The sequence below is a fragment of the Triturus cristatus genome, chromosome 11, assembly GCF_964204655.1.
Source record: "Triturus cristatus chromosome 11, aTriCri1.1, whole genome shotgun sequence".
NCBI lineage: Eukaryota > Metazoa > Chordata > Amphibia > Caudata > Salamandridae > Triturus > Triturus cristatus.
The window spans coordinates 783311251-783333642 of NC_140594.1; the positions used below are offsets into that span (position 1 = coordinate 783311251).

Genomic DNA, 22392 nt, shown 5'->3' on the forward strand with positions numbered 1-22392 from the left:
TGTCAACACGCTACCCCTGCCCTTCAGCCGATACACCTCCCTCCTCCTGCTCACCCTCCCCCTGACACGTTAGGACTCACCGGCTCCGCCGCAACTCTCCTGAGTTGCGGCCGCTCTCCAGCCTCCTCCGGTGGGCACCACCACTCCTCAGTCCACTGGTCGTTGGAATCCTCGTCTTCTTCCCGGTCGTCTTCAGTTTCCGCGTCTTCCTGGGTCTCCGCGTCGTTCTCGCCGGGTCTTCCGTAATCTCTGCTCTCCTTCCCTCGAACTGCTTCACCGCTATTGGTCACCACCCCCACCTTCCTGGTTCGTCCTCCTTTCATTGGGACAGGAGAATCCCTTCCCGGTTCATCTCCGCCCTCTTCCGGTTTCTTCTCGTCGTCTCTCTGTGAAGAGACAGCATAGGGGCCCGTTGGTTGTTGTCTCGATTCAAACTTCCAATCCCAGGATGCATTCTGTTGACCCAGGACGCCGGAGTGTTCTGTCCAGGGTGACCCGGAGGTAAGCCCGGCGTCGTCCTCCTCACACTGTTAACTTGAGCAGCAAAGTTAAGCCTGCTGTCAAAGAGGACCCCCAGGTTTCTGACCTTCTCTACAGGGGACGGACTTTCTCCCGCCTCTGCCGGCCACCATGATTGGTTCCACAAGGGTAGGCCCGGTCCGAACTCCATCACCTCTGTTTTGTCAGTGTTTATTTTTAAGTAATTCTGACATGATTTCCGTGAGGCATGCATGGAATCTGCATGCAACAGATATAATTAGTTGGGAGTCATCAGCATATGATACTAACGTAAAACCATGTTTCCTGACGAGGTCAGCTAGAGGTGTGACATACAGATTGAACAGAGTAGGAGATAGGGCTGACCCCTGTGGCACTCCACAGGGAAGGGGGAAACTATCAGATCTCATACCCTCCCAGAACAGCCTGTGCTCTCTACTCTCGAGAAAGGAGGCTAATAGGGCCAGGGCGGTTCCTCCCACTCCCAGGTCCCTCAGCCGCTGCACCAAGATGGTGTGATTAAACTGACAGCGATTTATGTAGCACTAGTACTTCACTGTCAAAAGGAGCCCTTATTTGCATCCTTAGAGCTCTGAAAGACAAATTAAAGTATAGAATATCTCTGCAGTTGCAGTACATTAACCACCAGAGTTATGTTCCCACAATTATTCCTTTGAACTCGTTGGGCAAGCGTTGTTTGCAGCAGCTGTATTAAACCCACAAGGAATGTCCATTCCCAGCACTGACTATTGGGAACAGTCCACTGCTGAGCCGAACCCCGAGCTGTCCTCATTTGGTGTTGTTTCTGGGTACCTCTCATGCTATGAGGTAGAACGTCTGTCTTATACACGGCGGCTTCCGGGTGACAAATGATCCAGCCAGTGTGTGATGTTTCCAGTGTCGGATGGTAGCATCCTGTCTGAGCAGGAAAAAAATTGCTCATGACAACACACCAAGCAGTCCAATCACAGCACGAGATGTCACGAGGGTCCCATATAACTTAAGGAGCCTATGAGAGCAGAGCCATATATAAAATATAACAAGCCGGGCCCAGAGATTGCACATCAACACAGTTACTTCCTCTGGGCCTGCCTCACACGCTGCCTGCCTGAGGCAAAATGGGGTATATTAACAAGGGACTAGCGCCACCAGAAAGTCACTTATAGCGACGTTCTGGTGGTGCTATGCCCTTCTCTATATTTACAAAGCGGCTGTTGGAAAACGAGGCAGTATCTGTGAGGCCTGCACAAATAACATGTCACATTTGTTCTTCACTGGGAACCAAACACCCTATTGTAGCGCTTGACTCTCAGAGGGTAGCGTTGCAGAGCAGTCTAAGGCTTAATCAAGGGAGGTGGTGTAGGCTAGTAATAAGCTGTTGGAATTACTTTGTGACATTGCATAACATCTCCACCCCTCTCGCAAGGGGGGTGGGTGGAGGCTAGTACCACCACTCCCATGTATGCACATCATCTTGCCCCCTAATGCAGTGGGTTAACACAGCCTGAAGCGAGGGCCCGACCAACTGGCACCATCCCAGTGACGATCCACTCTATCATCTCAACAAGCATTAAAAATAGGTACATGTGCCCTGGGGACACATAACCCTGACTGAGCATCATATACTGACCATACAGTATGCACCTCTACGTCTTAGTGGCTCACAGCCTAGGTTGTTTTTCCCCTAACGCAGTAGCAAGAATACATGTTTGGGCATCAATTTAAATTAAGTACTTATCACTGATAACAGTTGTACAGCATTGCAATCACAGTCCCTAAAAGGCATCACAGTTATAATCACAGGATTAAGCATATACAGCCAGACACCCTAGCAGGAATATCTGGCAACATAACCCCACTTTGCTTATGAATTCACATTACGCATGTGACTTTCAGTCCCTCAATAGAAATAATCTTAGGTAAATGCACTTTTGGTGCCATTGCACCTCTTAACCTCCAGGGGATGCCCTTCTCCAGACATCCCCAACTCAGCCCTTCATACGTTGTGGCAGTCCCAAACACCCCCCCCAGCTGAAGAACAAAAGTTCCAGCCATAGGATGCCATTGATGCTTGACTGAGCCCTTGAGGGGTTATTGCTTTCAAGTCCCCTAGGGACTGAGGGAGGAACTTAACATCTTCGTGCTGGGAAGTCTGTGTTGCTGCTGCAGCTCCCCCTGCACCTTGGCACATATGTTGCAGTGACCCCATCCTCATAGGGCCACCAGCAGTCGAGAAAAGGCTGTTTTCCCTTGCAGGCCGGTCCGGACCTGCAAGGCATTATGAGGCGCTTTTCGTCCTGGGTGTGCATATTATAGCAGCGGCTCTCCCGCTGCTCCAGGGAGAGCCACGCTGCCCCTGGTGTCCTCCCACCGCTTCAAGACCTCAATGGGGGGCCCGGTCCCACTCGGACCCCCAGGTGAGTGATTTCAGCTCGGGGAGCCCACCCACGACTGCTCCGGATGATTTTTGGGGGCCCGGTCCCACCGGGTCCCCTGGCACCTCTTCATCCTCATCAGGGTCCCGGTCCCACCCGGGAACCCCCCCCCCCCCCCCCCCGCAGGCTCGCTGGAGAGACACTCGAGGAGTCTACCCCGGTGGCTCCCCATCTGGCCAACACCCTTGCGTAGTGCAACGGGAGCCGGCATCTCTCTTCTGGTCTGCCCGCTCCAGCGGGCAGACACAGAGACTCCCGCCAGTCCGGCTGGGACTCAGGGGAGTGCGGCGGCACTCCCCCGGCGTCCTCCTTCACTTTGGGGCCCGGAGTTGGCATCCCGGGCCCCTCGGCAATTCTTCACGGGGAGCTCGACGGCGCTACCCGACTTGGCTTCATGGATTCGGGGCCTGGAGTTGGGATCCCAGGCCCCAAGACTGCGCTTCCCGACTTCCGTATTAGCGGGGTGCGACGGCGCTTCCTGCCTTCAGCGGGGCCCGGAGTTGGGATCCCTGGCCCCTCACACCATTCCAAGGGGGGCGCGACGGCGCTCCCCTGTCTCCATTTTCGGCGGGGCAAGGGTGGGCTCCTAACACCCCACAGGGCATTTTCACAGGGAGCGCGATGGCACTCCCCGACTTATCTTCTGCTGGGGACAGCACCCGGGACCTGACCCACCCCGGGGGCATATCCTGGACCAGCGGCGGAGCCCCACGCGCTTCGTCGTTGGTTGGCCAGAGGTCAAAGGTTGCCTACCTTCTGGGGGGCATATCTCAGCCCCCAGGGAACCGATCTGCACCATGTTGGCCTCTTTGTGTTCCTGGTGGTGCTCCCTAGCCACTGGGGCACTTTCCTTTGCCCTCCTGACTTAAGGAGGGAAAACTCAGCAGGGAGCTGTCTTCACTGGCTCCCTGCGGCAGCCTTTTCGCCTGGCTCTCCTCCTTGGCCTCTCTTCTCCCTGCGCAGAGGCCCAGGCTTCAGCTCACTGGTCCTGGTCTCCCCTTATGGCGCACGTCAGGGTCCTGGACCAATCTGGAGGTTCTTCATTCCAGCTGCCCATGGTGCCAGGCTCCAGCACCAGTCATCCTCAGCAGACCACACCCCAGAGAGAGCTCCTCTTCCTGTGCAAACTCTTTTTAAAGAATTGGGAGGGGGCTGGCAGGAAGTCTCTGTTTGCCCTATCAAACAGCGACACATCACTTCTCTGCCCCTGCTCCCTCCTTCCTGCCCAGGCCTCTGGGTTTGTTCAAAGTGGTGTCGTCCAGGGTTCTCATGCCACATGGTCTCTGAAAAGCTCCTTCCCCCCTTGCTGCCTTCTCTCCAGAGCAGTTTGGTGCCTGGCACCAAGTGACAGCTGCTGATGGATTAATCTGTAGCTCCACCCATCTTCCCTTCTTGGAGTGGAGGCCTTCGCCCTTGGAACGCTTGTCGTGAAGGGCTAGGCCTCTGATGCTACAGCTTGGGGAGAAAGGTCATTAATCCAGACTGGCAGGGTCAGCCTCAGCCAGGCTCTGGTTATGAGCTGACTCAGAGGAATATGACATTTCTGGATGACCCAAAAGCAGTACAGATAGGACTTTGGACTCGGCAGAATACTTCTTCTCACCTAAGTTACAGTGGACTTTAGTGCATGTCTGGAATTTGTAGGCCCTAGGAAAGTGAAACTATCCCATGTGGTCCCCATCCCCATAGGAGATTAATGAAGTGGTCTTTCAGTGAAAACATTAAAGCACACTGACTTTCCCTTCCATGTTTCTTCCCATTGTATAAAGCCTATTCCATGTCACCACCCAGCTCTTCATAATTCCTGCCACACCATTCAATTTGTAGCTGCTCCTGGGCTGCGCACGCCAGGAATCTCCCCTGCGCAGCCCTTACACTTGTGCACACGCATGTACACAAGTGTCTGCATGTAACCAGCCCGGTGCCCCTTTACTCTGGCTGCAGCGCAGGGGCCTATCTGACCAGGGGACACCAGTAAAATCCACATGTAGTCTCTTTCATCATGAGTTAACTGTGGGTGAGTCCCAACTTATGAGGCTCTCCCACAGTAAAAGCTCAACAATTAGGTGTTCAAAAAGCAAAAATTCCAGGTGGCTCAGATGCTCAGAACCACCTTCTAACAGTGGCATTAAGCCACTTTTTGCGGCTTAACGCCGCCTTGTAAATATCGCTTCCTTACACGCATCACTTGGCTTGAAAGGGGCGTGCAGTGGGTGTTGCTATGTGAGTCCCACTGCAACACCGATTGGGTGGAACTCCCACAGCAACACCCACTACACGCCCCTTTCACGCAAAGTAATGCGTGCAAAGGGGTGATATTTACAAGGCGGCGTTAGGTCACAAAAAGACAGTGCCAAAAACTAACGCCATGCAATAGCAGGCGTTAGAATGCAGCACACATAGAAGTAACAAATCACCATTATTGATTGCTTATGTTCAGGAAGGGACACCTTCCTGCACATAAACAATTATTCACTGCAACTCAGGCAACCTTGCACTATTGTGCAAGGGTGCCTACGTTGGCTCTAGGCAGCTATTTTTAGAGATAGGGAAAACACAGGAGGGTGTGCGGTTTTGTTGTAAATATGGCGCATCCCTTCGTTTTGGAAATGGCAGAGTGCAGTGCTGCCAAATTTGGCGCAGCTCCGTGCTCTGCCATTACATTGTAAATATGCACCAATAAATCAATAACTAGCGCAGACTGTAACACCGGGCTTTGAGCAGAGCTCATCGAACATAGAGGAGCTACAAAAAGTAAATTGTGACATTGCATTCTAATGCTAGCAGGTTTCGGAAAATAATTAAAATGTTACCAGACCTGCATGTCTAGTGATTTGACTAACCTATTCGACCTAACTGTAATGCACTTGACCCATAAACTGATCTCAAATTGTGTGATCCTAGGCAAATATTTCATTTAACCGGGTAAACTTTTCCTTCTTTATCACATAAGAGAGCATATTCAAATGTGCGAGTCCAGTATTTGATTTAATAGGCTACACTTTTGTTACATGTATAATAAGGATCTTGCCCACATATAGGATACATATGACCCCCTGATTTGCCTCTTAGAATTGCATTGTCCTTAGGGTAGGGGACAGGAATTGTTCTCAATTCATGTTTGAAAATTCTCACTTTTAATAAATATATTACTAAAGCGTGATGTGTTAACACACTCTCATTTACAGTCAGCACATTTTCCATTAAAATGACCACAGACTTTCCTATCTGACTCACCATAGCGAGTGGATGAGTATTTTTTCGAAGCTGGGCGTGTTTGCCTGGAAAGGCACTAAAATGCATTAGGATAAGCTTCGATTTGTGGTATTTGGCAGGTTGACTCCAGCGTAGAGGTACCGGCCCACATGTTTGCTGTATAAAAGCCCATACTCAAAAACTTGTCAGAGCTTTCTTTTAAACAGATGCTTTGCTGTTTGAATTTCTAAAGAAATATAGAACATTGAGTGAGATGAATGGATGTAATATTTATATTAGGCAAATCACATTTAGATCTGGACTCTAGAGTTTGCCAAAGCAGTTGTCTCAGGACAAGGGAGATATTGTCAAATTGCTTAGTTTTTGACAATGATCAAGAACTTGCATTTCTGGGAGGAGTTAGCATGTGGATTTAGGAATTCCCAGTAGGGTGGTGTTTCCAAAATCAATAAGTGAGATTACTATAGCTTGAAAAAATAGACATTCATTATTAGAAATCAGTTAGTGATAAAAATGGTTTTAGTTTTACCCTTACATGTATGCCCAAATTTAACAAACTGTCACATCATGCAGCGCAGCAATCATAGTTGTGGTGCTGGGTTCTGTGACAGGAAAAGAGAAGGAAAGCGCCTTATCTACATAAATATGGCACTATCCTGCTTTCTCCCTAGCGCTGGTGCACAATCAGGATGCTGAGAGCCATGTCTCCATGAGTCTACCATAGGTTTTGGATACCCTTCCAGTACAAAATACTATGCTTAGATTAACTTTAACACTTTTCCCATTATGGAGGTGTGCTGTGCAATGCAGCACACATAGAAAGTGGGTAAAGTTAGGGGAAATAAAATGATTTCTCCTTTTATTGCCTACTGTAAAGTGATGTTACTTTTTGTTCAAAATTCTGTCCTCTATTGGTGTAGATGGAATTCTGCGCCAGATATCCACGTTGGTGAAATCAGTGCAGATTAAGATATAAAAAAAAAAACATACTGTAATGTGGCACAGTCAAATCACCAATAATTTCAAGATTGATATGTGACCAATAGACTGGAGCAGGGACTACGGCATGGCAGATTTTTGCTCGTTTACTGCACAGCAGGTATCAAGATACTATCCTGGCGCTCACAAGTGAAAAGGGAGATTTGCAACACCAGGGTCAATAAGATCTCGATATACCCCGATTTGATCTTGGTGGCCCAGTCAGCTCAAAGAGAATTTCTTCCTGCCAGACAACTATTGTTAAAGGCAGGAATACCATATGCTCTCATTTACCTGGCTAAGCTACATGTTACAGTCAATGGAAAAGCTTACTTTTTTACTGATCCCAAATGGGCTAATACATTTTACAGTAAGTATGTCCATTATCCCCAAGGATGGAAACGTAGCCCCAACAGCCCTAGAAGCCACCATGGTAATAACGCTGGAGCAATCACTGGCATTCAACTGGCTCAATCTGGCACTTATTGTATTAAAATGCCTGGGTGACAATAACTTTGGCACTAGTGTTCAGTATTCTTGAATCAAATGAATGAGGGCGTCTGTGTAGGGGTACCTAAACCCACACTCAATATTCTACTTGGTTCTTGAATGATATTCCCAACCACCCACCCTTTTGATTGAATGGATTGCCCTCCTGGCTCAGCGAGCTACCCCAGGATGGTTCCCATTTGGTTTTTGCTGGCCCTCTAGCCTTTCAAAACATGATGTTATGTTTGAGGTTTCGAAGGTGTTTTCTTCAATGCATTGGTGTTTTTGAAGTGGGAGGGGGTTGGTGTGGTCTTTTGTTTAGTCTATCATTGTATGTTCCCTCACGACAAACTGATCAAATCTATTTTTCACATGCCTACATGATGATGCTTGATTTAGGACCAGGATGGGTACTCTGCCTCTGCTTGTCCCCAGGCAAAAGTAACTGGGGCCCACTTCTAGATGCTAAGAGATGAGGACAATTTGATGTTCTGGAACATCTGAGGTTTCAACGACCCGCGCAAGGTACATCAGGTTTTCATGTTCAACAAGAAATGTAGGGTAGATATTGAGGTGTTACAAGAACTGCACCTCACTAACTATGTAAGTCAATGCTACGAACGAAATGGATTTGGGAGGTACATGTGTCCACATTGAGCAGCGATAGTGATTAGAAAAGTAGTGCAATAGCCCACTCTCAACTTTTCAAGTGATAAATAGTGGAGACATTTTATCCTGCATGGGGTCCTTAGGGATAGGACAATCACAAAAGCATGTGTGTATGGTCCCAAGACAGATTATGCTGACCTGTTTTTAACTCTTTGGAACAAAATATTTAGCCTAGGACACTCAACAGTAGTGTGGGGGTTGACTTTAATGTTGCTCTGAACCGTTACATTGCTAAATTTCACTCATCACGAAGGCCCCGCCCATGTGCGGTCTCACAATAGCAATCTATCATGTCTGATCATGACCTGATTGACATCTGGCGTGCTAGACACCCTGAGATTAACGAGGGCACATGCATCAGTACCTTGTGCAATGCTTGGTCCAATATAGATTTCTGGCTGGCCACCAGAGATGCTGGTGCATGGACTAGACAAGTGCAGCACTTACCTCCGGTGCTTTCCCACCATGCACCGGTAGTGCTTCAATGATAATCACAAATGCAGACAACCACATGTTCACATGGAGATTGCCATCCAGTGCCCTTAGAGATCCAATCTTCAAATCCAAGACCAAATCTGATATCGCAAAATTATTTGTTTATAATGCAAATTCTGTTGCGCGTGGGAGGCATTTAATTTCATCATTCGAGGTGCCTGCATCTTGAAAAAATGTGGGGTTTTGCGGTACTTGTGGGCACACTTAAGTAGCCTAGAACAGAAGCTATAGCGTTTGAAAACAATATTTAGCCTCCTCGAAAGTGAGCTCTAGCCCAATTTTGCGATTAACTCTAGGAGTACGACAAAGCTACTGAAACTCACTGCGTAAAGAGGCCACAGCTAAGATATACGGGAAGGTAGGTAGAGCTGCCAAGACCTTGGTTGCTGTGCTCAGGAAGAATCGAAGCAGCACATACATCACTTTTGGATGAAGAGAGAACCATGCTACTCCACTAAGAAGACCACATAAGTAATGCTTAGTGATTACTCTACCCTGTTTCGATGAAACTCTAATGCCACCATAGACGAAACCACTGCCTACGTTGATTCAAATAATCTGATATGGTTAGACAGTGCCCATAGATATTTCCTAGATGTCCATTTTGATGAGTAAACATAATCTGTATAATCCGAAGCATGCCTGGAAATAAGGCACTTGGTGCCAGACTTTAAAAAAAACACGCAACTGATCGCCGGAAGAGGCTGCGCTGCATTCCATGACGGGCAGGGAGCAGGAGAGCGTATCTACGGAAATATAGCTCTCCTCTCCTCTCCCTAGCGCCGTCGCTGATTTCAGCTGCCAGGCACACACCTTACTGCCATTGCACCAGGGTGCGTGCCTGAGTCCAGCATAGGTTTTGTACAGGAAGGGTACCCTTCCTTCACAAAATACTATGCCTAGACAAGTTTAAACTCTTTTCCCATTTTGTATGTATGCTGCACAGTCGAAAAAGAAAGGAGAAATAAAAACATTTCTCCTCTTAATGCCTCCTTTCAGATGGCATTAGCTTTTTGTGCTAAACCCTGACCACATTTGTTTGTAGATAGGGTTTTGCGTCAAAAGGGATCGGTGGTTGCATGGGAATGCCCATGTACCACCCATGGAACGACCCCTTGGCACAAAGTAAGTCAAATCAGTGCTCTGTGCTGCTTTCTGTTACTTGTAGGGTGCTTTCCAATGTAAAAAAATGTGCTGGAAAGTAAATTGGTAAAAAAAAACATGTTGTGCTGGTAAGCATCACTTTTGTAATGCTAATCCAGTGTAAAATATTTGAAAATCTACCTCTATGACAAGACGGACTCACTGTCCACTTTTATAAAGAGTTCGCATAGGTGTTGACTCCTTACCCGTGTGCGATGTACAAGGAGGCTAGGTCACATCTCCCTTGTCTTTTAGAGAGGCACTTATAGTCTCTAGGCTGAAGCCTGACAAACCACCTAATCTCTGCAACTCCTACAGGCTGCTTTTTATGATAAACATAGAAATAAGACTCTTGCCAAGCTCCCCCTCCTCCCCAGCATCGTCCGACCAGACCAGTCTGGATTTCATGCCGGGGTGCTCTACAGCCCACTATATACAGAATCTGTACACTCTGATCCACTCTTTGAATCTGAGGCTTCAAGCAGTGGTTGTGTTGATGGATGCCACTAAGGCTTTTGATTCGCTAGAGTGGCCCTACCTATTTTCGCTGGTTTGCAGAATTGGGGTTAGCCCAACCTTTATGCAGTGGATTTAATTGCTTCATGTGCAACCCACTGTGTGCTTGTGAGTGAAGAGCACAATCTCCCCCTCCTTTTTGATTAGCAGAGGCACCTGACAGGGATGCCCAAACTTCTGTGATTTTGCTATGGAGCCAGCTCGAAATGCGGCAGCACCATCCTGAATGTGGGCCCAGTTACACAGCCCAGTGACTTATGGTCTCGATGTACGTGGACTACATAACTGTTTATGTTAAAGAACCTGCGATAAACTTTGTGCCAATACAATGTGAATTCCTTAGATTTGGAGGCTTCAATGGGAACAGCATTTAGTGGTCCAAATCTATGACACTTCCTTTGACGCAGACCACATCACACTTTTAAATAGACATACCGCTATGAGCTGACTGTACTGTCACGTATCTGGGGATTTAGGTTTGCAGGGTTATGGAGGCAATTTGGCAGGAGAACTACAGAAGAGCTGTTGCATGGGTGGAGGAATGTGTCCAGGTTTGGGTCAGGCTGCCGCTGTTCATAGCTAAGGAAGTAGTGATTGCTAAAATGGTAATATTGCCTACATTTTGTACCTATTTATGAACCTCGGCATTCCACTGACAAGAGCCTTTTATAATTGCATCAAATCTCTTATGATCGGTTTGACACGGGCTGGGAAACATCAGAGACTGGCATGGTAGGTACTAACCTTGGAGTTTGACCTGGCTGGTATGCGTGTGCCTGATCTCGAACCATACTACTATTGCGCGCAGGTTCAATTTGTTCATCAATCGTTCCATCCAGCGCTATATCAGCCACATGTGGCAGTTGAGGCCGATAATGCTAGTTCTTACCCGTTGTCTGCAGTGCTTTGTACTCCTCCAGTATGCCCTTGAAGCAAGATTGGTACTGAAATGTGTGGGGTGGAATTTGCAGCATCGTAGGGCCTGGCTGACTTGCCTATACTTGATTGGACTACCGCTACCACAAAATGCGATACTGCCTCTCACAGTGGAGGTGCAGACCCATCACCAGTTGAGGTATATGAGGTTAAAGGTGATGGAAGATCTACATCCCAATAGTAACTTTATTACAATTCATGACATTCCAGTTGCTACAGAATGTACACCATTTGACACTTTCTTTGATCTCCACTTGTGCAGCACAAGTAGTGAAATGCACAGCACTTTTTCACAAGAACCTAGGAGTCTTATTGCGCTGGACTGCATCCTGAGCTCAGCATCTTCCAGATGACTGATCACTTGGCTGTACTACTCCATGCAAAGTAGTCACCTGGGCACCTAGCTTGTGACTTGCCTGTGGCCTATAGTTCCTGCTTGTTCCAGCCTAATTCAGTGACACTGTCGCTGCGTGAGTGTTCCTGCCTGGGTTTTCCCGCTCACCGTTATTCTCGCCAGCAGAAGCCCTACCTACCCCAGGGCCTACTTAATGTAGGCCACAGCGCAACTGCACTAGTAGGCACCTGGATACCTAGCCTGACACTTAGAAACACCGGCTTTGTCCCTGAGATGCCTGGCTTCCGAGGAGAGAAGCTTACAGCGTTTCCACCATTGGACTTCAAGTCCCTAGCACGGTCAATGGCAGCCATTACATCTGGCTTGCTGGGAGACCCTCCCAAGGTGTTCAGAATGGCCTTTCCCATGCTGGGGGCGAGCTGCTATTCCTTCTGAACTCCTTCTTGGCGGTAGAGAAAGTACCACTCAGATTTAAGAAAGTTATGGTAAGCCCATTATTGAAGAAGGCTGGGGCAGACCCCAAAAACCTAAAGAATTATCGCCCAGTATCTAGGACCTTTTCCAGCTAAGATAGTGGCACAACATGTAAACAGAATCCTTGCAGAATTTATAGAGGAGCACCAAATGCTCCATGCTCGCTAGGCAGGATTTCAAGCCCATCACAGTATGGAACTGCTGAGGCTTTCGGTACTAGATAAGCTCAGGGTGGCGCCTAACAGGAACAAGCCCTCTGTGCTGATCCTATTGGATTTTACAGCTGCATTTTACACGGTTGACCATCAAGTGCTTATGGACCGTTTACGGGTGCAGGGGATTACAGGGTCTGCCCTTCGGTGGATTTCCTCGTTCCTGAAAGACCAGTCACAGAAGGTACAGCTGGGTGGCTATGTTTCTAGAGAAAGAGTACTCCCGTGCAGGGTTTCCCAGGAATCTGCTCCGTCCCCACTTTTATTTAATATCTATCTTCAGCCTCTGGTGGCGGCACTAGCACAGCTAGACTGCCAACTGTTTAATTATGCAGATGACACCCAGCTGACCCTACGGATTAATAAATCTAGGCAAGCGCAGTTGAACTCGCAGAATTACGGTGAACTGGATGTCAGCTAATTCGTTCAAAGTGAACCCAGACAATCACCACTAATGGTAACCCTTGGATGGATGGTTTTTGGCCTCAGGAGTTAGGTGTTACACAGAAATCTGTGCCTGTTGTGAAGAGCCTTGGAATTAAATTGGACAAGAATCTGGCAATGACCGGGCAGGTGACAACAGTGATGCGAAGCTGCGTGGGCCTACTTAGGCAGCTTCGGAAATTGGTGACTCTTCTATCCTTCTCAATGATGCGAACAGTAGTGGCAACACTGATTGTGTCGCTGCTGGGTTATGGCAATGCTCTATACATTGGGCTCCCGAACAAGCTGCTGGATAAGCTCCAAGTAGTCATGATTGATGCTGCAAGATTAATATATAATCTACCAGTATGGGCTCATGCCTCGCCGTTGTTGCAACAGTTGCACTGGCTGCCAGTAAAGCAGAGTGCCAGGTTCAACGGGACATAAGACACTGCATGGGTCGGTATCAGTGTATATCAAGGACCGTCTAAGGCGATATGTACCGGGACGCTATCTCCGTTATTCTGAGGCAACTTTGCTGACCCGTCCACGTTTTAACAAATTGACCGTGGGGGGTTGGGCTTTCTCAGTCTTGATACCTCAGTTGTGGAACAGACTCCCGGAAAGTCTGTGAAGAGAAAACGCCCTCCTTCTATTTCGTAAGAGATTGAAAACCTTTTTGCATGAACAGGCCTTTGATAGAGCCTGATCGAATGTTTCTGTCAAGTATTAGTTGGTGCAAGGTGGCTAACTCTTAGACAAGCGCTAAGAGATCAATGGTAATTATGTGCTATATAAGTGTTACTAACATAACATAACTTGCCTGTGGCCTCCAGTTCCTGCTTGTTCCACTCTGATCCAGTGACAGTGCAAATGCAAATATGAAGATATTTCTCCAGAAATCACTTACAATCTTCTGATTTCTTAAAAATCGGGCTCTCCAACAGACATCTGCCCGCCCAGAGTACTGTCAAACCTTGCTCATAAACTGTCTCCCCAAATTTTTTCCTTACTTAATGTTTCAATAACAACAGCAAAAGTTCCCTTAGACTGGAAGTCAGCACTGATTAGGGCTATCCAAAAAAAGGCCAATCTAGCATCAACTGACCTCACCAACTACCAGCTAATCTCCCTTCTCCCTTTGCTGGTGAAGCTGCTGAAAAAACATATTAATTAACAACTGATAACATACCTTGAATCAAACAGCTTATTAGGCTCTTCCCAGTCAGGTCTCAGACCCCATCAGAGCACAGAGACAGCCCTGTTAGCGGTCACTGACCATATCAATTGCTCCCTTGATGCAAGTGTTCCTACCATACTGGTTTTGCCAGATCTGTCAGCAGCATTTGGTACAGTGTCTCATTAGAGATCACCAACTGCAACAGAAACTTCAAACCCCAGCCCAATGTCACAGACTTCTTCAAGCAACACGACGACCCCGCTACCACCACAGACGTACGGCTAACTGAATGGATCCAGCTCTCCGCACCTGACACGGCCTCCATTATATACTCGGCCTCACACGGCCCCAACCGACCCATGCCTTCATTACATCTTCAACATAGACAAAGCCAGAATCAGCCACATACTCACCACCTTGTTCAACACCTCATTTTCCAAGGTCACCTTCCCGAAGACATGAAACATGCAGAAGTCAATTCCCTCATAAAGAAACCATCGGCAGGCCCCGGTGAACTCAACAACTACCGACCGATCTCCCTGCTCCCATTCCTGGCCAAAGTATTAGAAAAAGTCATCAACCTACAACTCTCCTCACATCTGGAACGGAACCTTTAACTCCATTTCTCCCAATCCAGATTCCGCAGCAACCACAACACCGAGACAGCTCGCATCACAGCTACTTATGACGTCTGAGCACTACTCAACTGAGGAGAGACTGTAGCTCGAATCCTCTTATACCTCTCAGCAGGCTTTGATATGGTCTCCACCACACACTCATCACAAGGCTGCACAACTTAGGCATGCAAGGAGCCTCTCTCATTTGGGTCACCTCTTTCCTCACCCGAAGAACGCAAAAAGTCCACCTTCACCCCCAAACCCAAGGAAATCACCTGTCGAGTACTGCAAGAATCAGCACTCAGCGCCACCCTCTTCAACACTTATATGACACCTCTGCCCAGCATCGCCAAAACATACAGACTCAACATCATATCCTATACCAACGACACCCAACTCATCCTCTTCCTCTCCTAACACAACACCAAGACCAACTTCCAAAACTGCATGACAGACGTCGCCAACTGGTTGAAGACAACTGCTAAGGGCTCAACATTGACAAGACAGAGGTACTTATTTTCTGAAACAAAAGCTCCCCATGGAAAGCATCCTGGTGGCCATCAGAACATGTACCTATTCTTACCCCCACTGACCACGCTAGGAACCTAGGCATGATTCTGGCCAACTAGCTAACCATGACGACTCAGGTCAACTCTGTCTCCTCCTCCTACTGCTTCTTCATTCTCTGCATGCTTTGTAAGATATTCAAATGGATACCCAAAAGCTCATGACACATCATCACCCAGGCCCTCTTCTCCAGCCGACTGGGCTATGTCAATGCTCTCTACCCAGGGATCACGGCTCACCTCCTTCGACGACTACAAACCATACAGAACGCTGCAGCCAGACCCGTCCTGAATCTCCCTAGACAAACCCACATCACCCTTACCTCATTGAACTCCACTGGCTCCCTGTACAGAAAAGATGCCAGTTCTAGCTCCTGACCCATGCATACAAGGCCCTACACAACTGCAAACCCGCCTACTTGAAGCACCACCTGAACTTTCATCAACCCACCAGACACCTCTGCTCCACGTCCCTTTCTCTAACCCTCGCCTCCGCATCTTACATCACACTGCTCAATTTGGGTTGGCAGGAGTGAATTTGTTAACAAAAGTAATTGCAAGTGTCAATATTCATTGTGATCTTGTCATTTTTTATATATTCAACACATGCACATACGTTGCCATTACTGTGTATGTGTTCCCTGTTGTCACAGGTATTTATTTCCCTGCAGACATGGTTTTGTGTACATAGTCTAGTGGATTTTATGCCACCCTAGTGTCTGAAGTTCTTGTTGATGAGTTTGTGTGAGGCAGATGTATTAACACCACACAGTATATGCAAAGCTATTGGAATAAGGGATTCTCTACCCAAGGGTGTCCTTGGAACTTACTGTGATTGTCTTCCACCTGTGTGACTTCCAAAAACCAATCTTTTACTACATCCCCATTTCAGTTCACAGTGCCTCTGCAAATCTTCAGTGTCCCAGTTAGTGACTCCATTGGCATTTATTGTGGCCTGTATTCTTTCCAAGATGGCTTTCTTTATAATTTCATGGACTTTGTGGGCTGTAAATGTTTGTGCCCTCTGCTATGGTTGTGTAAGTGAGAATGGATACAGATTGATTTTCTCCCCAGGCACATCTCAGTGTTCTGGTCAGCACACGATTGTGCAGAACCAAAGAGACACTGAGAGTTGTGATGTCATCAGATCCCAACTTGCAACGTTTTTGGGTAATGACAGTTATTTGCAAATCAGCAAGAATCAATTTGCTAAATAGGAGTCACGGTCATTGCAAAATATTCTGACTTTCTACTTCGCATCAACTTGTCTATGTTCGCAGCTAACAAAAACACGTTTGGCCATTATTTTCAAGCCTTACCAAATCACATTTTTTGGATGTTGAATTGGGCCCGTAGGGGTCAGTTCTCTCTATATTATTATACTTATGTATAGGGTACACCCGTGTTCTAATGCTTATGTTATCAGCAGTTGGTAGAATGGGTTGCAATTATTTATTTATTTTCAAGCTTTTTTTCAATTTTTAGGTCTGGCGGTTAGGTCAGGCATTAGCTATTCCTTGATTTTACTAACATTATATATATTTGATATACTAACTTGTAGATGCTTTCAGCCACCCCTCTTCATCCATTGGTCTGTTGTGTCATTCATATTTGTTGTCACCAGCTACAGTATACATTATAGGCCAATGAGTCAACCCACTTCAGCCATTGGTTAACTTCACAGTGACACCATTCTGCCCTTTTACAAGGAGCACACCTAAACAAAAATTAGTACCCTTCTGTGCCAGGGACTACTAGGGCAATGTGTGCTCTTTCAGTCTAAAAACATATTCCGCTTCTAGACAATGTTTTTATTATATATTAGGAAATGCCTCATAGCTTACCCCATCAAAAACGTTTCACAAACGCGATGACAAAACAAGCATTGACATAGAGAAGAAGCTGGCCACCAACCCCAGACCAATTGCTCCAGCCAATGCTGGTATTTCGTATCACCTCTTTGTTGTGTTTGGGTATTATATCCTGTATTCATGTCAGATAAATGTCAAATGCTGATTATCATAACAATAATGGATGAATGAATGCAACACAAGCCAAATCCCTGCCACACAAAAACAAAGTGAAAGGTCAAGGAATAAGGACCCATGGAGACAGTGATATTGCGGGTCTGAGAGAAATAGGGTAAGATTCTTATATAGATGAGTGCCATTGTAATGAGGCAAGAACAGCACTCTGCATACTACCAACAGGGGTTGTAAGAGTTAAGCTGACAAGAGGCCCAACAGAGATCAAACTACATATCAGTGTGTCAATAACAAGTGCGTGGGCCTAATTATGATAATTGGAGGTAAGTTGGTTCCATATTCAGGTGCCTTACTCAATGTACGCTTGTAAGGTTTGTGTTTTTAATGATGAAAATAGCCTTTTAGTGTTAACAATTTGGAGCCTGTGATTTAGGCAATTGTCTCATTTGCTTCGCGATAAGCGTTGCCCCTGTTCCTGGTTCAGCTGCTAAAATTTAAATGATTTAGAGCATATGAACGCCACTGTATTTACACCTTTACATGCTTATCATATCTGCTTCCATGTACAGTGCCCTTATACCCTTACTATATAAAACTTTTCAAATAAATAAATATTAGGTACTGGTAATCTGCACACAGCCAGAGTCTATCTGATAATTTGTTTTTGAACCAAACATCTGTGAATGCTGAGACCTTTGACCTACATGTATTTATTCACTTTGTAGGCGATGATGAAATTGATCTTCGTTTGGAGTTGCCATGTGGACACACCGCTGCCCCGAGTTCCTTATTCCAGTGGTGCTGTACTTGCTTAGAGCTGGTAAGAAGGGAGAGGTTCATAGTGTTGTTATGTCAGTTTCATCCAGTCATTGGAATTATGAACTACCGGTGTCACCGATATTAGAATTAAAATTTAATAACTTCCTACTCAAGATTGCAAACCATTTCACTGAACACCAATTGCACAATGAGCAGGTAAGTCCAAGGCTTTGTCAAAATCTCTCAGATAACTGAAAAAGAATCATGCTGTGAATATTTTTTCATTTTAACAGAATAACACACAAATCTATAGTAATCTTTTTCCTGTTGCTTAGATTAGGCACAGGGGCATGGAAAGCTTCCTCAGTTCAGCTCTATATATCTGATATTTGCCTGGTCATGCTATAAATATCTCCAGAACTGTGTTCATGTGCCACAGTCGGGAATACTTTCAAGCCAGAGGTCTTATCTTTTACTTCAGTTGAGATTCTGCACACAAAAGTAATCTACGACTGTCCAAGCACATTTTTGTGTCCCAAGAAAATTGCTGAGAAAAATGTAGTGGTGAGTGCTAAATCTGCCGGCATCGGATGCCACTGCCACGTTATTCACCAAGGAGACCACAAAACACAGCTTTGGTTATGCTAGAAATCCAGGTGTCCATTTGACTATGTTATTCTTGAACAAAAGGATGGAATTTATAACCCTGTCCTGAAATCATCCTCCCCAAGGATGTCGGAGGTCCAACCCCAGTTAGGGGAAAAGAAGAAACCTGTTAGACACCCCATAAAGTGTATAATCTTAGGAAGACATGTTGGAAAATCTATTGAAAATTCTAACCTCCATGGCACAAAAAATTCCATGGTGCAAGAGGCCCTTGTCCTTGTTTCTTCCTGAAATACAGAGGGGATTTGCCTCCAAGAACTGTGATCTGTCAGGTACTTTGAGTTGCAGTGTTCCACCACATTTAAATGCTTTGTAGGTGCATAGCTGGAGCCAGCATTTTCCATGTTGTACCTCCCATGTGGCTTCTCAACTAGATCTCCATCGCTTTCTCCATCCTGAAAAGGATTCACTTTTGGATCATCTCTTTGACCAGCTTGGCATCTGGGACCCTTCTGAAAGGGTTGGGTCCTGAATTGAATCCAGCTGTTTCCACTTACCCTGCAAGCTGATGTGATTGTTGTGAAAAAGGCATCATTCCCCAAACTATGGTGTAAGGAAATCTTGTGAAACATAGGAGGACCAATACGTTTTGAAAGGACTACATTGAGTTCCAAGGGTGGGCTAGGTCTCCTAATTGGATGGCAGGCATTCTTAATCCCCTCATAGAAGTCTTCAATAGCAGGGATTCTGAAAAATAGAGGTTTGTGAATGACAATTCCTGTAACTAGCAATAACTGCAAAGTGTATCTTAATGGTAGAGAAATGCAGCCAACTTGACGAAGTAAAGAAGATATGACAGTGATATGAGCTCACTGTGATGGGTGAGGCTTAAAGTCATTGTGGAAGGGTGAACCAGTATATAATAGTGTGTGAACTTGGGAGAAGGACACTATAATGCATCTCAGCATTGTTTCACTCTGAGCTACACAGGAATCCATGGAAGGTTCACTACAAATCCAGGCACCACGTCTTCATAAAGTATGGTGGACATCAGCAGACCACAAGATTGCCCTTATAACACCAAATAGCTTTAGGTAGACTGAGTTAGAAATATGTGCTTTGCTAATGTTATGTTATGTTATGTTATGTTATTATGACTTATAGAGCGCACGATTACCATACAGTGTCTTGACGCTAAGCACTGATAACCTAAGATAACAGAGAACTAAAACTGAGAGAAAACCCCTGTTTTAAGACCTTTCCTAAAAAAGCTGAAGTCAGAGGTGTTTCTCAGCATGAAAGGGAGTTTGTTCCAGATTTTAGACGCACTATTTACAAAGCTTCTGCCTCCCAATTAACTTTTTTAAAGCAGGGAGTTTTCACTAGCTTAGCACCAGTAGATCTAAGAGTTCTACAAGGGATGCACCAAAGAAACTTCTTTTTTAGAAACTCTGGACCAGTCCCGTTCAAGGCTCAATACTATACACAATGCCTTAAAACGAGATCTCAAATGAGTTGGGAGCCAGTGCAGCTTCTTTAGTTCTCCTTTGACTGAAACAGTCCTAGGGGTCCGGGTCAACAGTCTGGCAGCAGCATTTTGAATAACCTGCAGCCTGTTTTGATGTTGTATTTGCATATTAACATAAAGACTGTTGCAATAGTCGAGGCGTTATAATATAAGTGCAGTCACCACCGTTCTCAAACTCCCCTCGGATAAAAAAGCCTGATTTTCCTGATCATTCTAAGCACCATAGAGCATCCCACGTCACCTTGCTCACCTGGTCCCCCATATTGAGTTTGTCATCTACCACGACACCCAGATTTTTGACTTTTCTACAAGGTGTGGGGCAAAGACCAAGATTATCAGGCCACCAATCAGGTGTCCACATCAGAGGATTGTTGCCAAATCTCAGAACCTCCGTTTTAGCTGAATTCAGCTTGAGGCAATTTGCCGACATCCACCTAGAAATGGATCCCATGCAATCTGAGAAACGCGCACCTGTTTCCTTTTCAGCTCCCTCCATCACCGACAACACAATTTGTGTGTCGTCCGCGTAGGAGGTGAGCTGAAACCCGAAAGATCTAATAATGCCAGCCAGGGGTGCCACATAAATGTTAAAAAGTGTGGGGCTAAGAGATGAGCCCTGCGGCATCCCACATGGCAAAGAAAAGGGTTCAGAAATGTTGCCATTAAGTTCAACTGTTTGTGACCTATCCTTCAGAAAGGAGTTTAGCAGATTCCATGCTCGACCTCCTATCCCGATCTCTGATAGCCGATTAAGTAATACCTTATGATGAATGGTATCAAAGGCCGCGGATAGGTCTAATAGGATCAACATCGCATTCCCTTCCTTATCCATCACCTCTCTAATTTCCTCTGTAGATTTAAGAAGCGCCAGCTCAGTGCTGTGAAAAGCTCTGAAACCATATTGTGAGGAGTGCAGAGAGTTATTGAACTGGAAAACATCACTAAGTTGCCTGTTTATAGCTTTCTTGTTTAATAAAGGGTGCTGTTACCCAGTAAAGACATCCTGGCACTGGAGTAATTAGATACATCCAAGAGAGACGGAAACTAGTAAGCAGGAGCCAAAAGGTGAATCTTCAAAGACTTTTGAAAAGCGAGGTGGTGGCTGATTAGATGCAGATGGGGTAAACAGACATAATATCGAATAAAAATATCGACAGGACAGAATATCGAGTTTTTAATATAGAATGGACAGAATATCGAATTGCCAAAATATAGTGGTGAAGAATATCGAAAATCAGGTAAGAAATATTGATTTAAATATTATCGAAGTAAGTAATATTGACAGTAATTATATAGTTGTTAAAAATATCGATTTTTTTTATAGTGTTTTAAGTGTTAGTATATGTGTTAAAAGTATGTATTAATTTTGGAATGTATGTTTGAATATTTTTAAAGTAATTCATTTTATGTTATTTCAATTCAATTAGCTTTATTCGGCAATTAAGTCATAAAAGCACATTTACAAACATTACATATAAATACACATAAATTACCTAAAAAGTTAAAATTGCAATTAAATTTGTAAATAGCCGACGAGCTTGAGTTAAAAATGAAAATTAAAAAGATAAACATGATGAATTGTTATATACAGAGGGTAGCTAGACGTTAGAATCACGCCCCAACTCTCCAGCTCTCAGCTTCAAGATATTTCACCGTGGTGTATTTGCAAAATCAATGCTAGCTCAGAAGCAAAGAGCTGGCCGAAAGCCTCAGAGCTTTTGATCTTATACTCCAGGCCCACCCTAAGAATTTGGCCACTGCTATACATATTGGGGGAGTAGGATCGGTGCACAAAATGCGAAGAGCTATGGCATATCTTCTGGTACCCAGAAGCTTACACATTGGTTGTATCCATCTTTTACGGGGTACCACATACATAGGACAAAAAAATAAGACATGTCCGACATTTTCGCAAAAATCAGTACATCTGTAGCACTTATCATTTTTGCTGCCTTGCTTCTCCCATCTAGAGATGAAATCGGCTGTGGGTAATGTGCCCACCCGTAACTGGAAATATAGCTTACGATCGGAGGTTTTTTCAATCATGTCCCAATAGTCCTCTAAATGGGGAAGAACTTTTAAGTCAAGAAAACGGGCTGTTAAATGGGCAGAAAGACCTTGGGTATATTCCAACTTATATACCCATTCCCAATACACATTTTTCAGGTTTTCTTTAGATGGGAATACAGAGTTTGCTGGGTTTTTCCAGAGATCCATCAGGCCTAGACTTCCCAGAGTAGATTTTATTCCTAGCAGCCATGGTATTTTTTGGGACCTGTCAGATTCTATAATATCCATAAAGCCACTCCTAT

At 45.5% G+C, this 22392-nt stretch overlaps 1 protein-coding gene across 1 annotated transcript in view; it reads left to right on the plus strand.

Annotated features, from left to right (window-relative positions):
• Window positions 1-22392, plus strand: part of LOC146785434 (uncharacterized) — an 85861-nt gene that overhangs the window by 8209 nt on the left and 55260 nt on the right. The window contains exon 2 of the mRNA XM_085634489.1: window positions 17913-18007. Within this exon, the coding sequence (XP_085490615.1) occupies window positions 17913-18007 (95 nt within the window). The remainder of the gene's footprint in view (window positions 1-17912; window positions 18008-22392) is intronic.